Genomic DNA, 22,525 nt, shown 5'->3' with positions numbered 1-22,525 from the left:
CATATTGAATGTGTTATTCCTACATAGTTGCATATTGACAAAAGTAATTGCTTATATATGAAAGTCAAATCAAGTAAGGCTGCATAATTGCAATTGTGGCTTTGTCCTGAGCACAGAAGAAGCAGTCGTTTATATCAGGCCCAATGTAGAATGCTTTAATACAGAACTGATTCCTTGCTCTCCTAATGTATTGCTTCTGTAGTTTAAGATCGTCTAGGTCAGTGTTTCCCAAACTTTTTGATTGGCGACCCAAATGAACACAGGAATAATGAACCCATGACGCAAAATTATTCACTATTCAGTATTTTAACTGAAATACTTCTTAACCAATCAAAAAATGACGTTTAATTTATTTCACTATATAAGCATTCAGGCTTTGATAGTTTTACAGGTTGCTAAAATGTTTGCTTTTATCAAATTAATGTATTAGCATTTTTTAAAAACTATTAAACTAACCTATTGTAACGGTGAGGCAAACAAGCCTGGGGGGGGGAGTTGATGGACTATGTGGGTGCATTGAGATAATGGGTGGTGGGATGGGAATGCGTGCCTGTGATTGTGGAAACGCGCACGACAGAGCGAAATGTAAGCCTGGCAGAGGGAGGGGCTGGGTGAAGAGTGTGGGTTTTGGAGCTGTGGGAGAACCTGCTGTTTTTTTTTTTAATTACCGAGTCAGACGCGCAGAGACTTTGTGTGTTTGTTACCTGACTGCTTATTAGTTAAACCTTTTTATTTATCCTGTGTTTGTTATTGTTTATTGCATTTCAGTGGTGGCTCATGACTTTTTTTTCTTTGAGCTGCAATAAGATTAGACTTTTTTTTTTTTCATTTTGCATCCATTTTAACGATTGTTTTCAAGTAACTGCACATAAAATGTCACTGTACTTTATATTTTTGGTTCATATTTAAAGCAGAAGACTGGTGATAAAACAATACATTGTTTACATAATTACTGCTAATGATTTGTATGCAAATTATATTTATTTTGAATATAAGCATAAGAAGTTGTATAGTGAAGCTAAATCTTAACAGTGCGCACTGAACATCCTGTTTTTTAGATAGACCCTCACTTTGGGAAACATTGCTCTAGGCCATAACATGGGCTTCTCATTTTCAGTCATAAGTTAAAGAAAACAATTCAGTTCTGTTCCTGAAACTGGATTTTAGAAATGCCAGTATTATACTTTTTCTAATAAAACATCCTTGCAGCAACTGATTTGTGAATGGATGCACAGCATTTAGTGCATTGCTTGAAAGTATTTCTGAATGAAATGCATTATGGCCCTTGTGGAGCCACCCCAGGAACACAGCTTTGAGCAGGCAGCGTGACAATTTCACCACAATCCTTTATCCAGGGCGTGACTGTGAGTCATCCAGTCACCATAAAAAGTCTTAGGAGGTACACAGCTGTTCAACATATCAAAATTTTGAATGTTGTTTGGCTCGTTCATTAGAGGAGTAGCCAAGCTCAAGACAATATCTATCCAGTGACACATTAGTGGGGGACTGACAAAGTGGCAACAAATATCCCACCCCCATCACCAACTGAGCTCCATGTAGCAGGACATTCTCCTCAGCTCCTTTTCCAACAGTCTCAGGCACCTTTTTCAAAGATACAAGATTGATGATGACCATTTAAAAAAAACGCTCAGCTTAATTATGTAACTGGTACATCTTTTTGAAAGGATTGGGAATTAGAAGGAGAATAAATAATTAAAAGAACCAATGTCTGCTGCAGCCAGAAGTACATGATAAAATAATATTTTGTTTATAGTAATTTGTAGCTTTTAGGCATCTGGGACCTGCATCTCCAAATGTATCATGATATTTAGTGAAGTGAACTCCTATCCACTGAACTCCACTTGGCCTGAACCAGGTCTGAACCACAGAATCTAGAGCATTTACCCACACTGAGCCACCTAGACCCCTATGCCTGAGGAATAAGCGAGTCCACTAGCAAAACTCTTGCGCTGTCACTGCAGTAATGATAGGAACAATCATTCCACAACATTCTTAGGAGCCACAATCCTCTATAACCATTACCCCTACTTACCTGCTTTTAATGAGGCATCAACTCTAATGACCGTAATCATTTTAGCTGGTGAATGAGAGTGAAAACTTTAATACCCTGAACCCATTCCTGTTTGAACAGCAACAAAATTAAAAAAAAAAAAAAAAAAAAAAAAAACATTTATTATGTTGTAAGATGGAAGATTTCAACCAAGGTTATTCCCAGTAACTATTGTATGAAAGAGTGTGTTGATTGTTTGTTTAGATTTGTGATCGATTGATTTCAGTAATTGATTACTTATGTATTTTAGGAGCTAGTAGTACCAGTGCAGCACCATCTGTCCATCTTTACCAGGTAGTTATAGTTGCCACAATGCTGATTTGTAGTTTGTCATTCAGGGATTATTAATATTAGCCAACACATGGTAAGGTATACTAGGTCAGATTTGCCTCACCAAGAAAAGATGACGATTTTATGACACTAATAACGTTATGCATAACTTTAATAATACAGTAATGCTGACTTTGAGTTATTTTCAAAGACTATGAATGCAGTTGCAATTAAATCATTTTGAAGTTACACAAATATAGTGTGATTATTAACAACAAGAATATGCCGATGAATGTGATAATTATTACAAATTCATAATTTTAATTAGTTGACATAATATAAGAATTATATACAGTATAGTGTATAGGCTCAGTCTATAGGGCTCAGCAAGAAACATTGTTTTTTTACAATATTATTTGTATTATAATATTAAGTTGTATTATAATTTTTGGACATGCAGACGTATTCTTTTAAAGTTTAGGTATTACACAGAGTAAAGTATCTTTACTGTTTCTTATTTTTTAATCTCAATGTATGATCAGGTGTTTTTTGGATAAAGAAACAAAGTAATTTCTCACTTGCACATAAATGTAACGACATCCCTACTTCTAAACGCAAGTAACAGTTATTGTGTTATTTCTAATTCCCCTTGTAGTTGTGCACAAAAAAGATAAAAAACAATATGTTAATTCAAGCCATTAAATATATTCCTTTTTTTGTATCTGACAGATTCATCCAGTTATAATGTGCAAACAGCATATTTAAGTAATAAATTCAAATGAAAAACAATTTAGATTTTACCACCCAGCTGGTATTCTAATTTTTTTTTGTGTCTGGGGGGGCAAAAAATGTTCAGTGACAGAAAAGCCTGGCGTCGAATTCCAGCAAGCTCCTAGCTGTTCCTGAGATGAAAAGCAGCTTGGCTATTTTCAAATTGTGTACTCTTGGGACACACTGACATAGACTAATAAGAGTGTGATGCAAGCATCTGCGTAAAGAGGCTACCCTCTGAGCATGTCTGCAGATGTCAACAAGCCTGTGCCCAAATCCCTGGATACACTGCATGAGCTTTGAACCTGCAGATATCACTCAAGAAATAAGCGCATGGGATTCGGAGAGATCCTCTGAGAAACATGCTGACGATGCGCAGCTGAACGTGCACAGACCAGCAAAACCAGACATTTACACAGTTCATACAGTACAGCAGTTCCAGGAGCTAGAGATCCCGAATCAAGAGCCTGGTTACACACACAGGATGTGAGCAGGGACAGGTTCAGTTTGCATCACAATGCAAAGAGCCGTGTTCCTGTGGAGTGCACAGTGAGGAATGAGAAGGAGCAGAGTAGAGAAGCGAGGAGTTTGCTGCAGAGCATGCATCGGAAGGCAGGAGCGGCAGTGGCAGTGATTATGCAGAGCTCAGTGTGCACATGTTTAGTGAGGATCAGTGCCGGGTGCAGCGGCTGCGGACAGTAACGGAGCTGTCTGGCTAATGAAGGCCACCTGGATCAGGCTTCTGAAACGAGCCAAAGGAGGACGATTGAAGAATTCTGACATCTGTGTAAGCTCTGTGGGTTTTCTGTTGTTCAGTGGCTTGCCTGCTTGTGGTAGAGGAGTAGTAGGGATGCTCTTCTCCTGTTTCTGTTCTAGCTGAATTCAGAAAGGCTGGAGAGAGGTTTGTGTTGATGGCTGAGAAAAGAGATCACAGCAAGTTATTTTCTTTTTGTTGTTTTTGTTGGTCTTTTTCCTATTCTGTCACAGCTTGTCTAATAGTAGAATGGAAAAGAGGTTCAGGGCTTGTGAAGTCAAAGGAAAATATGTTTTTGGAAATATTGTAGTTGTGTGTTAATTCAAGCATTGCGATTGCTGAGCCTATTGCCAGGTGCTTATATAAAGTAGGTGGTTGCAAACCATTTTAGGGATGAAGCAGGTTGAAGCCATTTGAGAGAAATCATTTAGTCTGTTATAAGCAGCATTGTTTGTTAATGGTGATATAAATTGCTCCCACATTCAGAAGTCAGATTATGTTTAGAAAACAGAATAAACTGATGTGTATTTTCCCACAGAATAATTATTCTGATAATGTGTTATTTTGAAGTACACTGAAAGGCAGTCATTTTTCTAAAAATCTCTGCAAAAAAAAACCCAAAAAACTTGTTTAAAAAAATAGTCTCCTGGGAAACAAGATAACAAGTGATACGCCGGTTAATGCATATGGTTTATATAGGCTATATTCTCGGGTAATTCTATGAAAACAAGGTCATTACTTGTTTGTTTGCTGAACCATAGTAGTGTATGTGAATATCAAATCTAGTTTCCTTTCATCTGACAGCCCAGTGTGTGAGTTCCAGGGGTCTAACGTGTCTTTTATTTATTCCTCTCTATTTTGTTTGTTCCACACAGGGTTCGGCGGACTCCTACACCAGCCGTCCATCTGATTCTGATGTTTCTCTTGAGGAAGACAGGGACGCTGTACGGAGAGAAGCACAGCGGCAAGCCCAGGCACAGCTGGAAAAAGCAAAGGTATTAGTGATGGTCGTTTCCAGGATCCGACTGTGTCATAGATGCCAAAAAAATAGAATCTGTTTATTCACTCGCAGTTCTCTGAGCGCTCGGGTGTGCTCTTATTTGGAGCTCTGCACTCCTCTTAATGTTTTAGCGAAATTGCAATGCTCAAAGTCAGGATTCCAGACTTCGAGTGGCGCTTAGTCCAAACCTTAACGAACAAGCAGTGAGATCAGAACAACTCTCAGTTCTTAGTAGTAGCAATCACAGAGAGCAGCCAATAGACCAGACCAGTGTGTGAATGTCATCTCAGGCACTGCTCGACATGGCTCTTTTCACATGAGCGTTTGACCCAAGAATGCGTGGTGGTGCAAATGTACACAAGGACCCTAGGAGGGTGATCTTAGTGAAACACAAGGGACACAGTTGATAGCTCCATTGGAATACATGGACTACTTTCATAAAGAGATTTCATAAAGAGTGAGTATTGACTTTAAAAAGAGTACTGCCATGTTCAGTGATATTGTGCTCCACTCTGTTTCACTGTCCATACAGTGAGAACAACATTTCTGAATAAAAAGTTAACTTATGTGCTTGAAAAAGATACCATATCAGCAACCACAGAGATTGAAATCCTGTGTCCCTGGTGAAACCACAGGGTGAAGTTCCTCATACACTCTCCAGCCAGTGTCCATCATGGCCTGAAAGTACTAACTTCATCGAGGAATAAGTGTTTGTCAACAAGGTATGTGCTGTCATTTATGACGCTCTGTGTTTCTGTGGACCATTATCTGCTAAGAACTTGACTTAGACCAACAGAACTAATTTCACATAGACCGTCAGATTTTTAAAGTGACTTTCATTTACAACACAGTAGATTATAATCAGTTTGAGCAATGTGTTAAAGCAGTGTGTAAGAGTCCTGAGGCAGACAGTGTTCATCATGACTTTTAGTTTATTTATTTATCTATTTATTTATTTATTTATTTATTTGTCTGTATTCTGGCACAGTAAATATGAGCTGAGAATGTCCATAGCAATCTTATTAAGAAAACATTTATCCTAAGATTTACATAGAGTAGCAATATTAAGCATACTGTACATATTTCATTAGCAGAGAGTAAAGAGAAATAGATTGAACACAAAGGGGTTAAGCACACCCCAGCAATGCTTATTTAACTCCTATTAGTAAATGTAGTAAATAAAAAGGCTATTTTATTTTAGCACAGTGGCCTGGAAGACTACAACAAATGATAAATAGTTCAGACTGATCTCACGTCATTTTTTTTTTATTTTTATTTTTTATTTTTTCTCAAAGTTGACAACACCTGTTAATGTCAAAACAGAAGAAATGTAATTCTAATGTTAACTTCATTTTTGCCAACAAGTATCCAATTCCAGGTCGTGTTTTCTGCTAGTACACACATTTCTTTTTATAGTGTAGGGCTTGCTTTGAGAATGTATTTTAGTGATGTTGGGAAGGGTGCACAGATGGTACATAATATTTCTATTTCTGTAGTTTCCCATAAAAATTCCCATTTCTGAAAGAATAGTATAACTATACATGTGTTTTATCACTTAAAATAAATACAACAAACATTTACCTTATTGACGCACACCTATTATGCTGCATTTAGGAGCCTGGAAGCCGGTTTAATATGCTTCCAGTAAATGACTGGACACACTGCATAGAGCTGCATGGTCTCTTTAAAATGTCTTCAATGAAAAAGACGCCAGCTGCATCAATGATCAGAAATATTTCTGCTAAAGAGTGTTCTGTCCAGGACACGAAGAGAATGCTTCACTTGTCTGTTGTTATTTTCACATTTATTTATGTTTTTGTTTTGTTTTCACCGATGGTGAAAATAGAATGTCTTTAAAAGATGGACATAAAAAAATGAAATATTCTACAATTTAGCATTTACTGTTTTTTAGGTAAGCATTGAAATATTTAGGAATGATTTTTGTGTAATAACTAGAGAAAATTATCAATTTTGAATGTGACAATTGCTTAAGAGATGTTATGTCTAATTGTGAACTATCTTTAAATACCTTTTTTTTAGACTGTGAAATGGTGTTAACTAAGACATTTTGTACCATTAAAAAAAAATACAGCCCTGCTTATCTGTCTCTCCATTCTCCTGAGGTCCAAGTACCAGAAAGATGGTCATAAGGTAATTAGTAGTTTAATTAAACCTGAGTGCTAGGATCCAAATGCTCCTTAGAAAGCACTGAATGTGCATGTTTAGTCATTGCAGGAATCTTGCACTGTTCAGTTCAGCTGTCAGCATTCACTGTCCGATTCACTACTCAATGGAAGATTATTTATGCTGAGCTACTGTATTGATCTACCACATTTAATCAGTGCCAAAGCAGCAGCCAGATTAGATTCGATAGAGTGACTTGCTGCTGTGTATGTTATTATTAATCATCATTTAAAGCTTTCCTTGAAAATGTCAGGATTGTAACCTTTTTATTTATGTAATATGTATAGTAGTCTAAAGGCTACAACATAAATAAATATTCATTTTATGTGAAGTTAAGATATAGTCATTTAAAAAGTTACAAAACGCAGATAAAGTCAGGAGCTGAAACGTTTATTCTGTGACATCACTCTGCACGCTTTTACTTCTGATAGCCAAGACCTTAACCCCAATTTTCTTACAGGATGTATATTTCTCAAATTGGGGCTATAGGTGCCTGTTACAATACCAATGTGTTCTGTGCTGTAGATCACATGGGCTGATTTTAAATCTGAACTTGAACATTGCAAGTGATTTTGTATCAGGGTATAGTTTTAATTCCCTGTGTTGTAATGTCTTTAAATGGTATATCTGCATTGAAGTAAAATAAATAAGCATAGAACCAAGCTAAGTTTTGCACATGCAAATAAGGTCTGGCAGTGATCATGTTGTTAGTGCAAATACGAGGTGACAAATATTCAACATTCAATTCAACATTCCAGGCTTTTCCTGTAACCAGGGCTGGCATTTTCATTGGCACTGGCTGGGATTGTGTCACCTTCTTAATTCCTAAAGGACCTGCAAGTGCCTTTTTATTATTTGTTTACTTAGCAGATGCCTCTATCCAAGGTGACTTACAGAGTCTAGGGTGTGTGAACTGTGCATCAGCTGTAGCGTCACTTACAACAACATCTCACCCTAAGGACAGCGCACAAAGAGGATAAATTAATTGCTCAGGGTCTCACGATGAGTCAGAGTGAGCTAGGATTTGAACCGGGGAACTCCTGGTTACAAGCCCCTTTCTTTAACTACCAGATCACACAGCCACCTTCAAAATACTGAGCAACACAGGCTCAGATGCTGAGATCTAAATATAATTGACACACTGTAATCCAGTGGTATTTATCCAAGGGGCCTTAATGTTAAAAATATTGTAAAAACAGATGCTGCTATTTATTAAAGTTAAATAGTCAAAACTAAAGACAATTAATTGAACACTTATATTCTTAGAAAATAACGTTACCCTTCATAAATACATTTGTAGTTTCACCAACCCTTTTACAACCCTGCAGTTGCTCATTAAGTTGAACGTAGCAGCCGAGCACACAAGTATTTGTTCTGATTATACCTCATGACTGTAGCAGTAAGAGATAATGAGGTCACGGATGGGATGTGAGGGGTGTGTAAAGGGGTGAAGGTACAGATGTGTCTCAGGTTAACAGTAGCTCACTGAGCCCAAGCCGTTAAGCTCTAACACAGCTTAAAAGCAAACAAGCAAGGCTGACCAGCCTACTAAGATTAATATAGGGTGTATGCTTTCATTTTGCTTTGTTGATGAAATAAAAATGCTGTGTCTGTCCCATACTGTTGAGCAGAGCCTAAAGGTTAATAGGAGATACTATTTCAAATGTGATTAGGCCGGTTGGTTGGTATCAAGACTTGCGCTAAATTAGCTGAATGAAAGGGTTTGTTTATTGCAAATGACCTAGTGTGGCTAAGCTCCTGTAGAACAGTATGTAAATGATATGTCCAGCCAGTAAAGTAGTGGGATCTCTGTGGAGAGGTTACTGATTTGCTTCTGAAGTGCTGTTGTGACTAGAGAGGGTTGTGAGCAATTATTCAAAATAGTTTATTTATACTAGGTGCCAGTGGTTAGCAACAATACAAAGGGTACAGAATTAATAGTCTCAGCTGACGCAACGTGCTTCTTAGCATTTAAGGTTATTCAGTTTCTCCTTTTTCAAAAATATGTTTTTTGGTTGAGAGAATACAAGTTTTGTTCCCTGGCTTGAGCTATGTGGATGCAGTTAAACCTGGCAGTGTTTGGTTTACAGGATAATGAGAGACACTGAATTTCAGCTTTTTTTTTCTATATACTTCATTCAGTGGTATCTGCAGTACAGGGTGATCTAATTGAAGGAAGAAACAGTCCATCTAGTATCTTCAGTACATGAGAAACCATCAGTACAGTAATTTAATATAAGTGTTGAAGTCTGTTGTCAACTTTTGTTGATGTAAAAAAGCCCAAACCACAGCATGCTATAGTAGGGTGCTCTGCTGCAGGAGAGATCCTGTGCCTTATTATAAATCTAGTGTGAATTTTGCACCGAAGGCTCTGTGTATTCATTTTAGTTATGACACTCACTGAGCCATAGCCACCCACCCCTTCTGGGGCTGTGGCTGGAGGATCTCTGTTACTGTGGCTCATTGTCTGTCTCTGGAGACCTGCAGCTAATAGATACGCTTTTTGATAGGATGCACAATGACACTGACACCTCACTGTGCGCCTGACTCGGCAGTCTGCTGGATTCAGCAGCGAGCAATGGTAATTTTTTATCACTTCATTTCTATGCTGAATCCTTGCATTTTCTGTGATTTCAATGGATGTTGAACTAAAATCAGCCTCCGGTTGAAAGGCTTAACCCTACTATGATAATAACCCCAGCTGTTTCCAGCACAGGTTTGTCAAATGTCACTAAAATGATGTATAAGCATTTTTACATGTGGAATTTCTCTGCAGCGGTTAGTAACAATCATGATCTTAAAATCTTCTCCCTGTAGTGAAAGTTTAAAACAAGGGTTCAGAGATGTGTCACATTCCCTTGGTTAGCTTCTACTGGCATCATCAAGTGTCATGTTTGCAGCCACTGATTCCCTGTTACTTTTAATGCAATGCAGGTATTGCATTTTATAAAATGATTTAGCTGATAGATAGGGTGGGAGTTTCCTTTGAAAGATGATAGGATTGGCTCTTATACCTTTTCTGTTAGGCTTTTGGGAACTAATCAACAAGACCCCCCCCCCCATATTGACCAAACATTGTTTTCACTCTGCAATGCTAGATCAATGTTTTAATCTAAAATGTTTTCCTATGTATGACCATAAGTACCCTTTATATCTCCGATCGATCTCTTAACAGAAGGGTTGTAAAATGCATTCATTATTGCTCTCCTGCTGTTTAATGCAGTCAAGACACTGGGGGTAGTATTCCAAGTCAATAACCCAGTAATGTTTTTGACACACATTGCCATTAAAGTATAACCCAGGTTCCCACTGCATAAGTCACAGAGATACTTTGGCTTTCCCAGAGATCCTTCAATTTGAGACCTGTGACAGCAGACTGGTTGTGTGCCCCTTTGAATAAATAGATGAAGCTGCTTTTGTTTACTGGCCAATCAGGCTTCAGTATAATTCCAGGTCATAAGCACCCATCAATCAGATTCTAACAATAGTAGGGATGTATGTGCTCCACTGTGGTCTTAGTTTTCTCTTTCCTATTACCACCTTTGTAATGGCATTAACTGCAGTCCCACTCGTTTGATATAACACAGCTGGACAGTGGCTCAGGCCTGGCACTGCCTTAGGCGTCTGTAAATATTTATATTTCTCCTGGTGTGTATTGACTCTAAGCCGGCATGTCTGGAAAGAGGCCGGGCAGCCTCTCACAGTGTACTTTTAGAAGTCAGTAGAAACCACTGGACCCCAGAATTCTGGGGGCCTTGCAGAACATATTTCGAATGATGCCACCACAGAACTTTTAATGAGTGTACTATGTCAACCTTCACTGTATATCAAAAGCTGATCCGTCCTTAGGTAGCCTTGGCCTAATTATTGAAAATCCTGAAACGGCCTAATTTCAAAAAGTTGTTTCACTGTCAGTATAATCTTTCGGGAGCGAACAGGCTGTATTTGGTGAGTTATGAGGAGGCTTTTTAAATCCCTTCCTCTGGGGGTCCAGATACAATCCTCCAGACAAATTTAACTTGTCCAGCTTCGCCAAAGACAGTAGTTACCAGCCAACTGACAGACAAAGATGAAAGAGTATGGGTTACTGGTCTTAAAAGTATATTCCTGAGCTCATCAGCACTTAGGACTGGACAACCAGTGAGAGGATAATAAACCCTTGAAGGATGCTGTGTGTGAGTCGTAATTATATTTTTGACCCTGCTGAATAGAAACTGAAAAAAAGCAACACTGTTGATTGGGTGTCATGATGTGGTAAAGGAGAAATAGGCACACCTGACAGGCTTTTTGCAAGAATCCAAAGAAAACTTTTGTTAACTGTTTAACATTTATAATTTAAACTTGGGCTGGGTCTTAAAATGTATTTACGCTGTTTAGCACAGTACTATAGTACTACTGTATATATGCATATTACAGAATTGTAGAATTGTTTAAAGAATTGTACTGTGATGTATTTGTCTGATGTCCAAGTTAGAAGTTGTGTTTGGGTTTTTGGTGTGTTTGTAATTTAGGTTGCATCAAAGGGTTCAGTTGAGCTATTTTATTTTTGTGTTTGTAACATATGTTGCATATGTTAAGTATGACTTTAAACACTCAATCATAATAAGAAATGCACTATAACTGGGTGTTAACTTAGTAAGAAAAAGGCAGGAATAAGGCTTTTAGGTTACTAGTTACAATTGTCTGAGTCTTGTGACTGGATCATTTCTAATAGGGTGATGTTAAAAAAAAAAGATATTCATTGAGCTCACAGCTGACCTACTTAGCATCCTGGTTTGAAATCTGCAGGTGCCAATTTGGGGCAGGGGCTGAGGGATCTATTAGAGATTTGTTGTGTGTTTTGCAGGTTTTAAATTAATGTGGTGACAGGTAGCCCACAGTACGATTTTTGTGCTAGATGAAGAAATATGACACTGTACTGAAGGTGGCTGAGTTTGTTCTAGGGAGGATTTTGTATATAGTATGACATGTTTTGTTTTTTTTTGGCAGAGGGAAATAGAGCTGGAATTGAGATTACTGTAGAACAACAGTCATAAATGTTTTAATTTTTTTTTTTTTAAATGGGTATTTAAATGATTGCTTTTGGATTTCCGTTTACAGTAAATTTAATAAATGATCACAAAGGCTGCATCTCTACTGGCTGTCAATGTAATCTAATTAGTACTTTTTTCAGAGGTAGTATTATGAAATCTAAAGTATTCTAAATACATAAGGGTCAGTCTAACCCTGAGCCCAATCCACTAACACTAGTGCTCATCCATCAATAATAAAAAAAATGCACCCTTTTCCAGTACAGGGCTTTCCATTGGCATTGTATGTTCCGATTGTAATACTTACACTCAATATTCCGAAACATTAGTCAATACCATACTTGCATATCAGATAGTGTATACATTGTTGCTATGCTTTTTGGGCACAATATTGAATGAGCAATACAATTTTATTAATAATTTGTCATTTACTTTGTTACCATTCTTTATAAAAATAAAGCATGTATACAGTAAATCATGGTAGTTATTTATTGAAGTAAATTGATGTTAAATGCCACGTTTAATAGATTAAATCATACGTTTTAATCGAACACCGGATGTGATCGATAAAGCAGGCAGATGTGAAAGTGCTTACTTGGAGAATCTATTGGAAGTCTTGGAGGTACAGGCAGCTAACACTGTCCCTTCCATTCTAACCTTGAGCTTATACAATAGGAATCTCAAACTGCTACTCCTTGACAAAGGTGCATTTAGTTTTTAAACTGAACTAATCTAGTATGTTAGGGGCATCTTGTTTCTTAAAAAATTGTCCTGCTTTTAAAAAAAAAAAAAAAAAAAAAAAGATTCAGTGTGAATGATATGCAGTGACTGCAGGTAAAAATGGGTTTTGCATTTTTAAACATTGTGATTCAAGTCAATTTAACTACAATAAATACTGAAATACTGTGGTAGAGAACTGGTCTCAATAAATAGAGGTGGTCAAAAAACAGTTCCCAACAGACCATCAGTCCTTGTTTGTTTGTTTTTTTTGTTGTTGTTTTTTTTAACTTTAATTCAGATGTTTCAAACACATTGCTACTGAATGAAGTGCTGCTTCCTAGTGACTACAGTCACTTCCTGGGCCACAGATCAGACTCTCACCAGTGGACTGGAGCATAATAAGTGACAAATAGTGTAATGCGCACTTTAAAGAACCAAACAACTCATAGATATAATGTAAAGGCTTTTATACAATCTTTAGTCGTCTTGATTTAAAAAGGGTGAACTTTGGAGTGTAAAGTCATTTGATTATCACATTCCGAAGATGATCTGAAAATAGTTAGATTGGTTTGCCAGTGTCAATTCAGATTTGGCTGCTTCATAGTTAGAAGACAGGGTTAAGCTGCACTAGCTCTTCCTGTGTCACTGTTGAAAGATAGAGAGCACAGTAAATATAAACAAAACAAAATGCCAGCTTGCTTTTTTTTTGGAACTTGCTTTACTATGTTCAGTTATGCTTTTTAAAAAGATGCAGTATAAGTGGAACAGAGTCGTGTATGACTTGCAGCCTTCAGCACAAGTAAGTAAAAGGTTGTGTGTTATTGCTGGTATACGGGTATGATATAACTAAATGGGGTCAGTCAGTCCTTTAACTTCTCCCTTTGAGCTGTTATTTCACAGACACATTTCATATTATTATGTAACAGAAGACTTAATTGATCTTTTTCTTGAGACTAATGCAGCTCCCTCAGTCCCCAGGGATTACATGCTATAAATATAATGCTGGTGAGAGCGATGCTGAGAGATTAATGTTCAAAGTGAGAGGCTTTGCTGGTATTTCATGCATATTAACTGGACTAAGACTGAACCCTTGTTTTCTTGTTCTTTCTCAATGGCAGGCTAAGCATGTTGCGTTTGCTGTTCGGACCAACGTCAACTACAGCGCAGCCCGTGACGATGAGGTCCCTGTCCCCAGCATGGCTGTCTCTTTTGAAGCAAAGGATTTCCTTCACGTCAAAGAGGTGAGGAAAACGGATTCACTTTGTATCCCATCATTGTCTTTTGAAGTAATAACCCTTGTGCTAAAGGCGTACTTTATCCAAAATTATATTTGTAATAGCTACAGTGGAATCCCTTGATTACGACGACCAAAGTAACTTCAAATCAAATAAGCAGTGGAGTACCCTAAGTAGTTACGGTATAGTTACTAAATTCACACAATATAATTTTATGTAACATTACTGCCATTTTTTTTTTTTTTTGTAATGACCTATTCAGTCTAAGACCTGATGTATTTAGACCTGATTTCAAATGTTATCTTTGCAGTCAACCTTAATTCCAAGTCATGTTGTTTAATCTGTTTTGGGTGCATTGCAGTAAGGGGTTGCAATTAAGGATCAGTTTCAGACCAGACGCCACTATAACTCGTTACTTGTGTATTGAGCTCATTAAAAGTTGACTTTAGTGTTAACTTTAAGTAAACTAGTGAATATATTTAATATTTCACGTCCTCGTTTTAGAAATTTAATAATGACTGGTGGATAGGACGGTTGGTTAAAGAGGGTTGTGAAATAGGCTTCATCCCAAGCCCGGTGAAACTGGAGAACATGCGAATACAGCACGAGCAGCGGGCGAAAGGGAAATTCTACTCAAGGTAAACCTGCATTTAAAATCTCAAAATCCAGGCTTTCCATTCAGGAGGCCAAGGCATCAGAAAGCCAGTACAAACAAACCCAAGTGGCAGTTTTCCACTGTAAGGTGAGGCCTGTAAATTGGGAAATTGCTTCTTCAATTGGCATGACGTTTGTTAGTAACATTATTGAAAATATCAGATTCTGGCCCATTCCACCTTATGTGTGTTGCAGTTTGGAGCACACCGTCCTGCATTGTAATGTAGGCTGAGACATTTATATAAAGTTATTACATTTTAACAAACTCATAAGGCGTGATTTCCAGAGTCCTGAATGTTGATGTGACACACATAATGTGGAATGGGCCTTCTGGAGATATATGGTTGTGTCTGTAATACATAGATGGACACATGGGGGTGTTTGTCCATTTCCAATGCTTCATGTTTTCATCAGTTTTTTTCATCATGCTGATAGCTCTAATTTTGAATTTCCAGCTGTGACAAGGGAGGTATTTCTTCTGACATACTTGTTAAACTCTTATTTCAAATGATTTATCCAAAAAATACACAGTGCTGTGGCAGGTCCAGGGTGGAGTCATATTGATCACTTAACCATAGACTGTATTTTAGGCAACAGCATGAGCTATTTTTGGCTTATTAGCCAATTAGGGTGCACGTTTCAATCCAGCGGTTTAACAATACAATATTATTGAGTCGTGTTTTTTTTTTTTTTTCTATTCTGGGAATTAATTACATTTGAATTAGATTCACTTAGATTGTATATTAATATATTCATCCAGGGATACTATGTACATTGTTTATTCTAGAGCTGTATTCTTTGTGCAGTCTTACATTCTTTTTATATTTGTATTTATACAGTAAATCAGGAGGAAACTCATCTACCAGTTTAGGTGACGTGGTAGCTAGTTCCAGAAAATCTACTCCTCCAGCATCTGGTAAGAAGAAAAAGTATTTTACTTAAGAAAAATATCTGTAAAGCACATTTTAAGATAAGATTTTATAAACAAATCTTAACATGCAAAATGTTTAAAGAAGCAACAGAGCTTTGAAGTTATTGAAAATAAAACAGCAGAGCCTGGTTGTCATTTATATTTTGATTAATATTAAACTGAACTATTAGCTATTTATAATTTAGGAAAGGTAGACGAAAGCAATACTATGTACAACTGTATTTTCTTGTGTTTTGTTTTAGGATTGCATGGTGTTTTGGTAGTGACCATCTTCTGTTTATAAGAGTGTACCATATATTGTGTAAACTTTTAGTGCAGACATGTATTAGATGTTGCTGATGTGATTGTAAAGGGAATGTGTTCGGTATTATTAAAGGTTAAGATTTGATCTAAAAGCAAGCAAGTGTATATCATGTATGACTGGGTATTGATTTTATTCAAGGTCATCTATAAATATATCCTGATAGCTCAGCCCCTGTATAAAAGATTCTTGAGATTGCCGTGTGAATGAACCTTCATGCATTGCTGGTGTAATCAATATATTTTTTCTTAGCAAGGATTTCATCAGATCTTACTCCCAAGTTTAAATTTGTCTTGAGGCCCTGGCTGGAGATTAACTGTGTGCAAGTTTCATTTTGATATATTTAATTTTTTGTTTTAATTAACGTTTGTTCTTAATGCTTTTGAAATAATGCAACCTTCGATAACACTGGGCCTGTTTGTTTGTACGAAGATACTGATATAGATGCCACTGGCTTAGATGCGGAAGACATTGAGAGCCCAGCCAACCACCGCTCCCCTAAAACCAGTCCAAACAATGTAACGTCCCCCCTTTCCAAAGAGAAAAGAATGCCCTTCTTTAAGAAGGTAAAGGTAATTTCTGAGCTCCTGTCGTCTGTCCATGCCGCTTACCTGCTGCACGGTGCCACTCAACCAGTCATGTTTACTGTCTGCGTCCTCTGCCAAGTCAATAACATGCATGCTTTGTTATTCTGTTTCTCTTCTATGCCGCTATAGCTAAACAGAAGCAAAAATCGGTAAGTTCACATTGACATGTGTTCTGCAGCTACCAGCACTGCTAGCATTTAAAACTCCAGCAAGATGGTGAAACCATTCTGTGTATTGGTGTGTGATATCAGTGTTTGTCGATTTGTAATAATATTTCTCTATATTAAAACCTAACGGTCATCATAATGCAACAATGCCTTTGTAGAATGCACGATACAACAGCTTTCAAATCTGAATCATCTTTTAATCTGTTTACTGCTGTAATAGAAATGAGGGTTGCTTCACAGTTGCATAATAGCAGTACTCATAATAAACCGTGAACATTTGGAAATACTTTGGAAATAGTAAAAGAATGTGGCCATTCTGAAAGTAATCGAAAGCAAGTAATAGTGATAAAAAGTAACTTAAAACAAATCAAATTACTTATCTTTATTAACTCACTCTAAGGATTTTTATTTTTTGTAACATTGGTTGATTTATTAATATAAGTAAAACTAAATACAAGATTATTTGTAATTATAAGTAACAGACAACTACTTTACATATTCTTATTTTTTTAAAAAATGTAATAAAAGTAAAAGCTTTTATCCTTATTTCTCTTAATGAGAATGAAGGTGAAATACCAGCATCCTACTGTTCTGGTAATTATAGAAAAAGCTGTAGGCATCTACAACAGCTACACTCGCATAGTGGTGTAATGTGAGTTTGCACAGGGAACTGTAGGCAAGCACCAAATGAAACCGGCTTAATAAGCAAAAATAGCTGCAAAAATCCACATCATTACATTTTTGTTATTTCCAGTCTGAGTACAAAAAACAGTGTGTCCATGTTAACCTTCAACAGCACATACTTTTTCTAAGTATCATTATTTGGACACATGTTTGTGAAACTTTATTTTGCATGCTGTAAGTTTCTACAGAATGACTGAGATGTCCCAATTTGTTCTAGTACAAATGCCAACAGTGCTGGAATACTAGCGTTCAGTAAATCTGGTGCATTTTTTTGTGCTTGTGACATTTTCGTGTGGTCTGGAATATGAATGTGTGTGTGTGTGTGTGTGTGTGTGTGTGTGTGTGTTTATGTGTAATATCAGTGTGCTTTGATTTGCTCTGTTTTGTTTTATGGAGTTTCCAATAGTTGTTTTTTTTTTTGTTCCAAATACTATAAATGTACATTTTTAACTTCGGTTCAGGAGGAAGGACTGCCCACCCTCTACATACATAATGTCACAATTCAGCCAATCAGAAAACTAAACCAATTTGATCTGTATCTTACCCTGCTTTTTGTTCAAATGATTCACATCCCTCAACCTCCCCCACTGGCACATTTTTTCAACTACCTAGTGGTTAACCACACAGTGTCAGGCGGCTCAACTTCATGCCCATGAGATGAACCCTCAAGCCAAGTGGGTTGCAGGCCAAATGTACCATACTCCACCATAAATACTGTTCATTACAAATTCTGTGTTGTGTGGGTTTGTCCCGAACTACTGAACGCATGCAAGGGCTTGAAAAGTGCCCCAGTCTTTGATGACCTTGAAATATACACTGCCTTTACACTGAATTGGAGAAGCTCTTCGATAACTGCTCTGTGCTAGGCTGTGTTTGACTGTTGGTTTTCAATTTCCACAAGGTTCAGTGTCGAAGGTGTATAGTTTGTTCTTAGCTCACAAAACCTGTATATAAGTGGTTGTCTGCATTGTACAGTGCTGCAGCTCCCCCAGAGGTGCTGGAATGATTATATAGTATATATTAAACCAGTTCCAAACTACGCTGGCACTGGGGATGATATTGTCTTGGGAGAACACAACCTAAAAGTATAGAAGGTCAGGGCTTGGTCAGCCAAATCCTGCAAGACCCGCCCAGCAGTTGCATGTGCCCCTGTTATGCTGTCTGCTTTTTCAGTGTCGGTGTATTATTAGCTGGAGGTGGTTTCTGTGTGTTTTTATAATAAGAAAGGTGTTGGACTGCTATCAGAGAACCTATTAATAAAGGCCCTCACCCTTCCGATTGGACACCTTGGACAGGAAGCCGGCTCCTCAGTTTTTTGCATGGTACACGTCAGGTAACTTGAATAAGCTGACTGGATCCCATCACTTCAGAATAGTAGTTGTATCTAATTCAGTGTTCAGTCAGTGTACATTGTACTGACTTTTTGTTTTAATGATCAGCCTGTTTTGCAACGTACAGATAGACTGCTATATTTTATTGTATAATTCCTGGACTGATTAAGATTATAAATATGTTATTATGTTTCATTTAAATGTATTTAAAAATATATACAGGCTAACTTCACTATAACGAACCCCCCTAGGACCTGGAGACATGTTCGTTATATCAGGGTGTTCACTATAATAGGGTTTGGCATTTTGCTGTATCAGAATAATGACAACACAGCAAATTTGAATTGATGATCAATATATTTAACTTTTTATGAAGATTCCTTCGCATTGATCAACATTTAAACGGTACTGTGGCAAGCTGCTCGTGTCACATGTGTGGGTAACCGCATTGCAAGACAGAGAGTCATGGGAGTTGGAGTTGAAATGCCGGCACAGGCGCGCAGTACTTATTAAACACAAAACAGAAATGCTGCATTTGCATTACTCCTAAAAAGTCTGTGTTGCGGTCGGGAGTCTCCGCCTGACGTCATGGTCTGTGTAGACGGAGCAAGGACAGCTTTGGGAGGTTTCCCAGCACAGTCAACTGAGCAAACATTTGATTATTTCAGTAACCCCAAGACCACCTGTGGCAGAGCAGAGCTCTGCCCTATATAGATTGGCAGGGATGGGGTTAAATTCCCCTACCTGCCTGGGTTTATTGTGTTCAGGTGGCTGGGCTTGATTGGAGTAATTAACGATCAATCAGCACCCAGCCACCTGACATAAAAGGAGGCCTCAACTTCCCATTAGGGGGAGGAGGGAGCTGAGGAAGCAAGCTGGTTTTTGTGTTCGCTGTTTTTCTGGTTTGCTGTTTTGTGTTCTTGAATTTCTAATCCAGTGAAGGCATCGCCCAGCCTAGAAACCTGTATTTTTTTAAGTTTTGCTTTGTGTTTTGTTATTTGTGTTTAAATATCTTTGTTTTGGCTCTTGTGCCCTTTTATTTTGTGATTTGATAATAAAAGTATTATTTTTTTGAACAGCAGCCTGTCTCTGGGCCTCTATCCACTCGCCAGCCTGTCACACTTGGTGTGAGAGTGGGATATAGTGCCTCCAGGAGGCTGAGGGCAGGGTTGCAGGGTTTTTTCTTTTTTTTTTTTTTTTTTTTTTTTAATTGTTGGGACACTTTTTTTAAGGTAAATAAATTTAAAATAAATGTTTCCAGGCTGGGCGATGCCTTCACTGGATCAGAAATTCAAGAACACAAAACAGCAAACCAGAAAAACAGCGAACACAAAAACCAGCTTGCTTCCTCAGCTCCCTCCTCCCCCTAATGGGAAGTTGAGGCCTCCTTTTATGTCAGGTGGCTGGGTGCTGATTGATCGTTAATTACTCCAATCAACCACAGCCACCTGAACACAAACCCAGGCAGTTAGGAGAATTTAACCCCACCCCTGCCAATCTATATAGGGCAGAGCTCTGCTCGGCCACACCACCTTTTATATAGAATCTGTTTAGGCAGTTAAAGTTATTTACATTAGTTTTACATGGAGGATATTCCATGCCAAAATTAGAAATAAATAAATACATACAGGAATAAATGAATACATTAATAAATATAGAAATAAATACATACATGTTGAAATGAATAAATACATGGACATTTATATATTTATTCATTTTTTTTTTTTATTCCTGTATTTATTTATTTTTCATTTTGGCATGGAATATCCTGCATAGTTTTACAGGTCCTGTTTGAAAATTAAATGCAAAAGCATAATATATGTACCGGTATTTGTCATTCACGATACAATAGTTGCAATTTATACAAGCTCTTTTTCTGTGTTATTCACACCCCCATTCTAGGTGGCGCTAACACGATCATTAGTCTTGCATGTGGTCCTCTACACCCCATCTTGCACTGGTGGCGTCTTCAATTATTTTGAAGATGAGTCTGCTCCAGCGCAGCACTTTTTAGAATCTGCAGGGGATGCACAAACTCTGCGCCCAGAGTATGCGTGACCTGTATTTTCATTTCCGGCTGCGGTCAAGCAGTTTGCCTTACTCGGACAGGGTACGCACGCAGACCCAAGTAATTACAGGCAAAGTCTATACAGACTCTCAAATGTCTGCGCGTAGCGAACTCACCCAAAATAAACAAACGGGCCATGTGACGCAGAGAGGACACATATAGAAGACCTGTACAAAAGGCAAAATAAAACACAGTAGAAAAACTACAAATAAAAGGTGCCACACAGGACGAGCACTAGCCTTACTGAACAAGGCGTCCTGCTCCAGGAACCTGCTACACTACATAACCCTCACTATACATTACATGGGATCACTATCCCCTAAACTAACCTACTGATGAGCCGGTATTCATACGATGACTGCTGCTTCTTCACACAGCCTTGGCTGGGCATTGCCTTCACGAGCACAGTGCTACAGTCTGTAAACAATCATTTGATCACATAACAACTCCAAAAAGCACAAAAAACAAACACGCTTCCACATATAAATTCCACCAACACTCACTTCCGCCCGTGCAGGGCAATCACCCTGCTACAGGTATGTTCAAAAGAAAACAAGTAAAGAAATGAAAAAGGAAAGCATGTACACTTACATACTGAATATAGTAATTACATGTCCTTTCTCTTGAAAAAAAACTATCCAGCGTAGATTGCTCCTCACGCCCATTGCGTGGTTGCAGTTTGTGTGAAGATGACTGACAGGCAACGATTGCATTCGTCATGCATGATTCATACTACAATAGGTCATATTTGAATTAGCGTTATCTTTGAATTAGTCAACCATGGTCTTTGTTTTCACTGAGAGAATAACACACTTGAAACTGGAGAAAGTTCGGTGTCAGTCAGTACTGAGATCATTGTATCCGGGTCAATCCTATATGTGATTGTTCTAATAGGGCTAATTTGCATTAAAAAAAACAGTTCTTGCTATTGGGATCATTAAAAATGGGTGATCGTTATAAGAAGGGTTCGTTATAGTGAAGTTAGCCTGTATTTAAAAAAATATATGAAAATGACTTAGACTTTTTCCTCATTATGCAGACAGAACACATCCCTCCGTACGATGTAGTGCCTTCTATGCGACCTGTAGTTTTAGTGGGGCCTTCTTTGAAAGGATATGAGGTAAGCAACATCTGCTGCACCAGAATTCTAATCTGTGCCCTGTTTAAATAAACTGTGGAAAGAACCAGGGATAGAAAAATAAAATCAGAGTTTATTCATTCACGATGAAAAGTTTTTCTGTTTTCTTTTCAGAAAGGAAAATCTTAAATCAGCCTCTAAACTATGTTATTATTGAAAATGCAAGTGGACCTGGATATTGTCAAGCCGTCCCGTAAATACAGCACATATCCCTGTAGTGTAGGAGCACATGCTCAGTTTTTTGCAAAATTATCCAAGAAAGCATGCCTTTATTTTTGCCATTATATTAATTCCAGTTATTTCAAAAGAAATGTTAGGTGATTGAATAAGGTTCTTATTATATTTTCTTTCAATTTATTTTGTTCTAGGTGACGGACATGATGCAGAAAGCACTGTTTGACTTTTTAAAACACAGATTCGAAGGACGGTAAGTTCTGTGATGTCTCATCAGTCATCTGACATAAAGTTCATTTAAAGAAATCAAAAACAACTGAAGCAGCTATTGGTGTTCAGGATATAACATAAACCCATTATAATAAATACAAAAATACAACATTACTGCCTCTAATATATTACAGTATATATTGTGCTTTTGGACAGTGTAGATTAGTATGGCAAAAGGTCAGAAA

At 37.6% G+C, this 22,525-nt stretch overlaps 1 protein-coding gene across 18 annotated transcripts in view; it reads left to right on the top strand.

Annotated features, from left to right (window-relative positions):
• LOC121314145 (voltage-dependent L-type calcium channel subunit beta-2-like) overlaps positions 1–22,525 on the top strand; it is a 113,095-nt gene that overhangs the window by 76,214 nt on the left and 14,356 nt on the right. For 4 of the 18 annotated variants that reach the window (XM_041247119.1, XM_041247121.1, XM_041247128.1 and 1 more), the window contains 8 exons: positions 4,742–4,861; positions 13,919–14,041; positions 14,540–14,673; positions 15,529–15,605; positions 16,174–16,239; positions 16,354–16,493; positions 21,798–21,878; positions 22,265–22,323. In XM_041247119.1, coding sequence (XP_041103053.1) covers positions 4,742–4,861; positions 13,919–14,041; positions 14,540–14,673; positions 15,529–15,605; positions 16,174–16,239; positions 16,354–16,493; positions 21,798–21,878; positions 22,265–22,323 — 800 coding nt within the window. Of the gene's footprint in view, positions 1–3,407; positions 3,900–4,741; positions 4,862–13,918; positions 14,042–14,539; positions 14,674–15,528; positions 15,606–16,173; positions 16,240–16,353; positions 16,494–16,637; positions 16,658–21,797; positions 21,879–22,264; positions 22,324–22,525 lie in introns of those variants that run through there. The other 14 variants (XM_041247120.1, XM_041247122.1, XM_041247132.1 and 11 more) reach the window with 10 other exon arrangements.

This window comes from Polyodon spathula, chromosome 4 (genome assembly GCF_017654505.1).
Source record: "Polyodon spathula isolate WHYD16114869_AA chromosome 4, ASM1765450v1, whole genome shotgun sequence".
Lineage (NCBI taxonomy): Eukaryota > Metazoa > Chordata > Actinopteri > Acipenseriformes > Polyodontidae > Polyodon > Polyodon spathula.
This window is presented reverse-complemented; position numbering and strand designations above follow the sequence as displayed.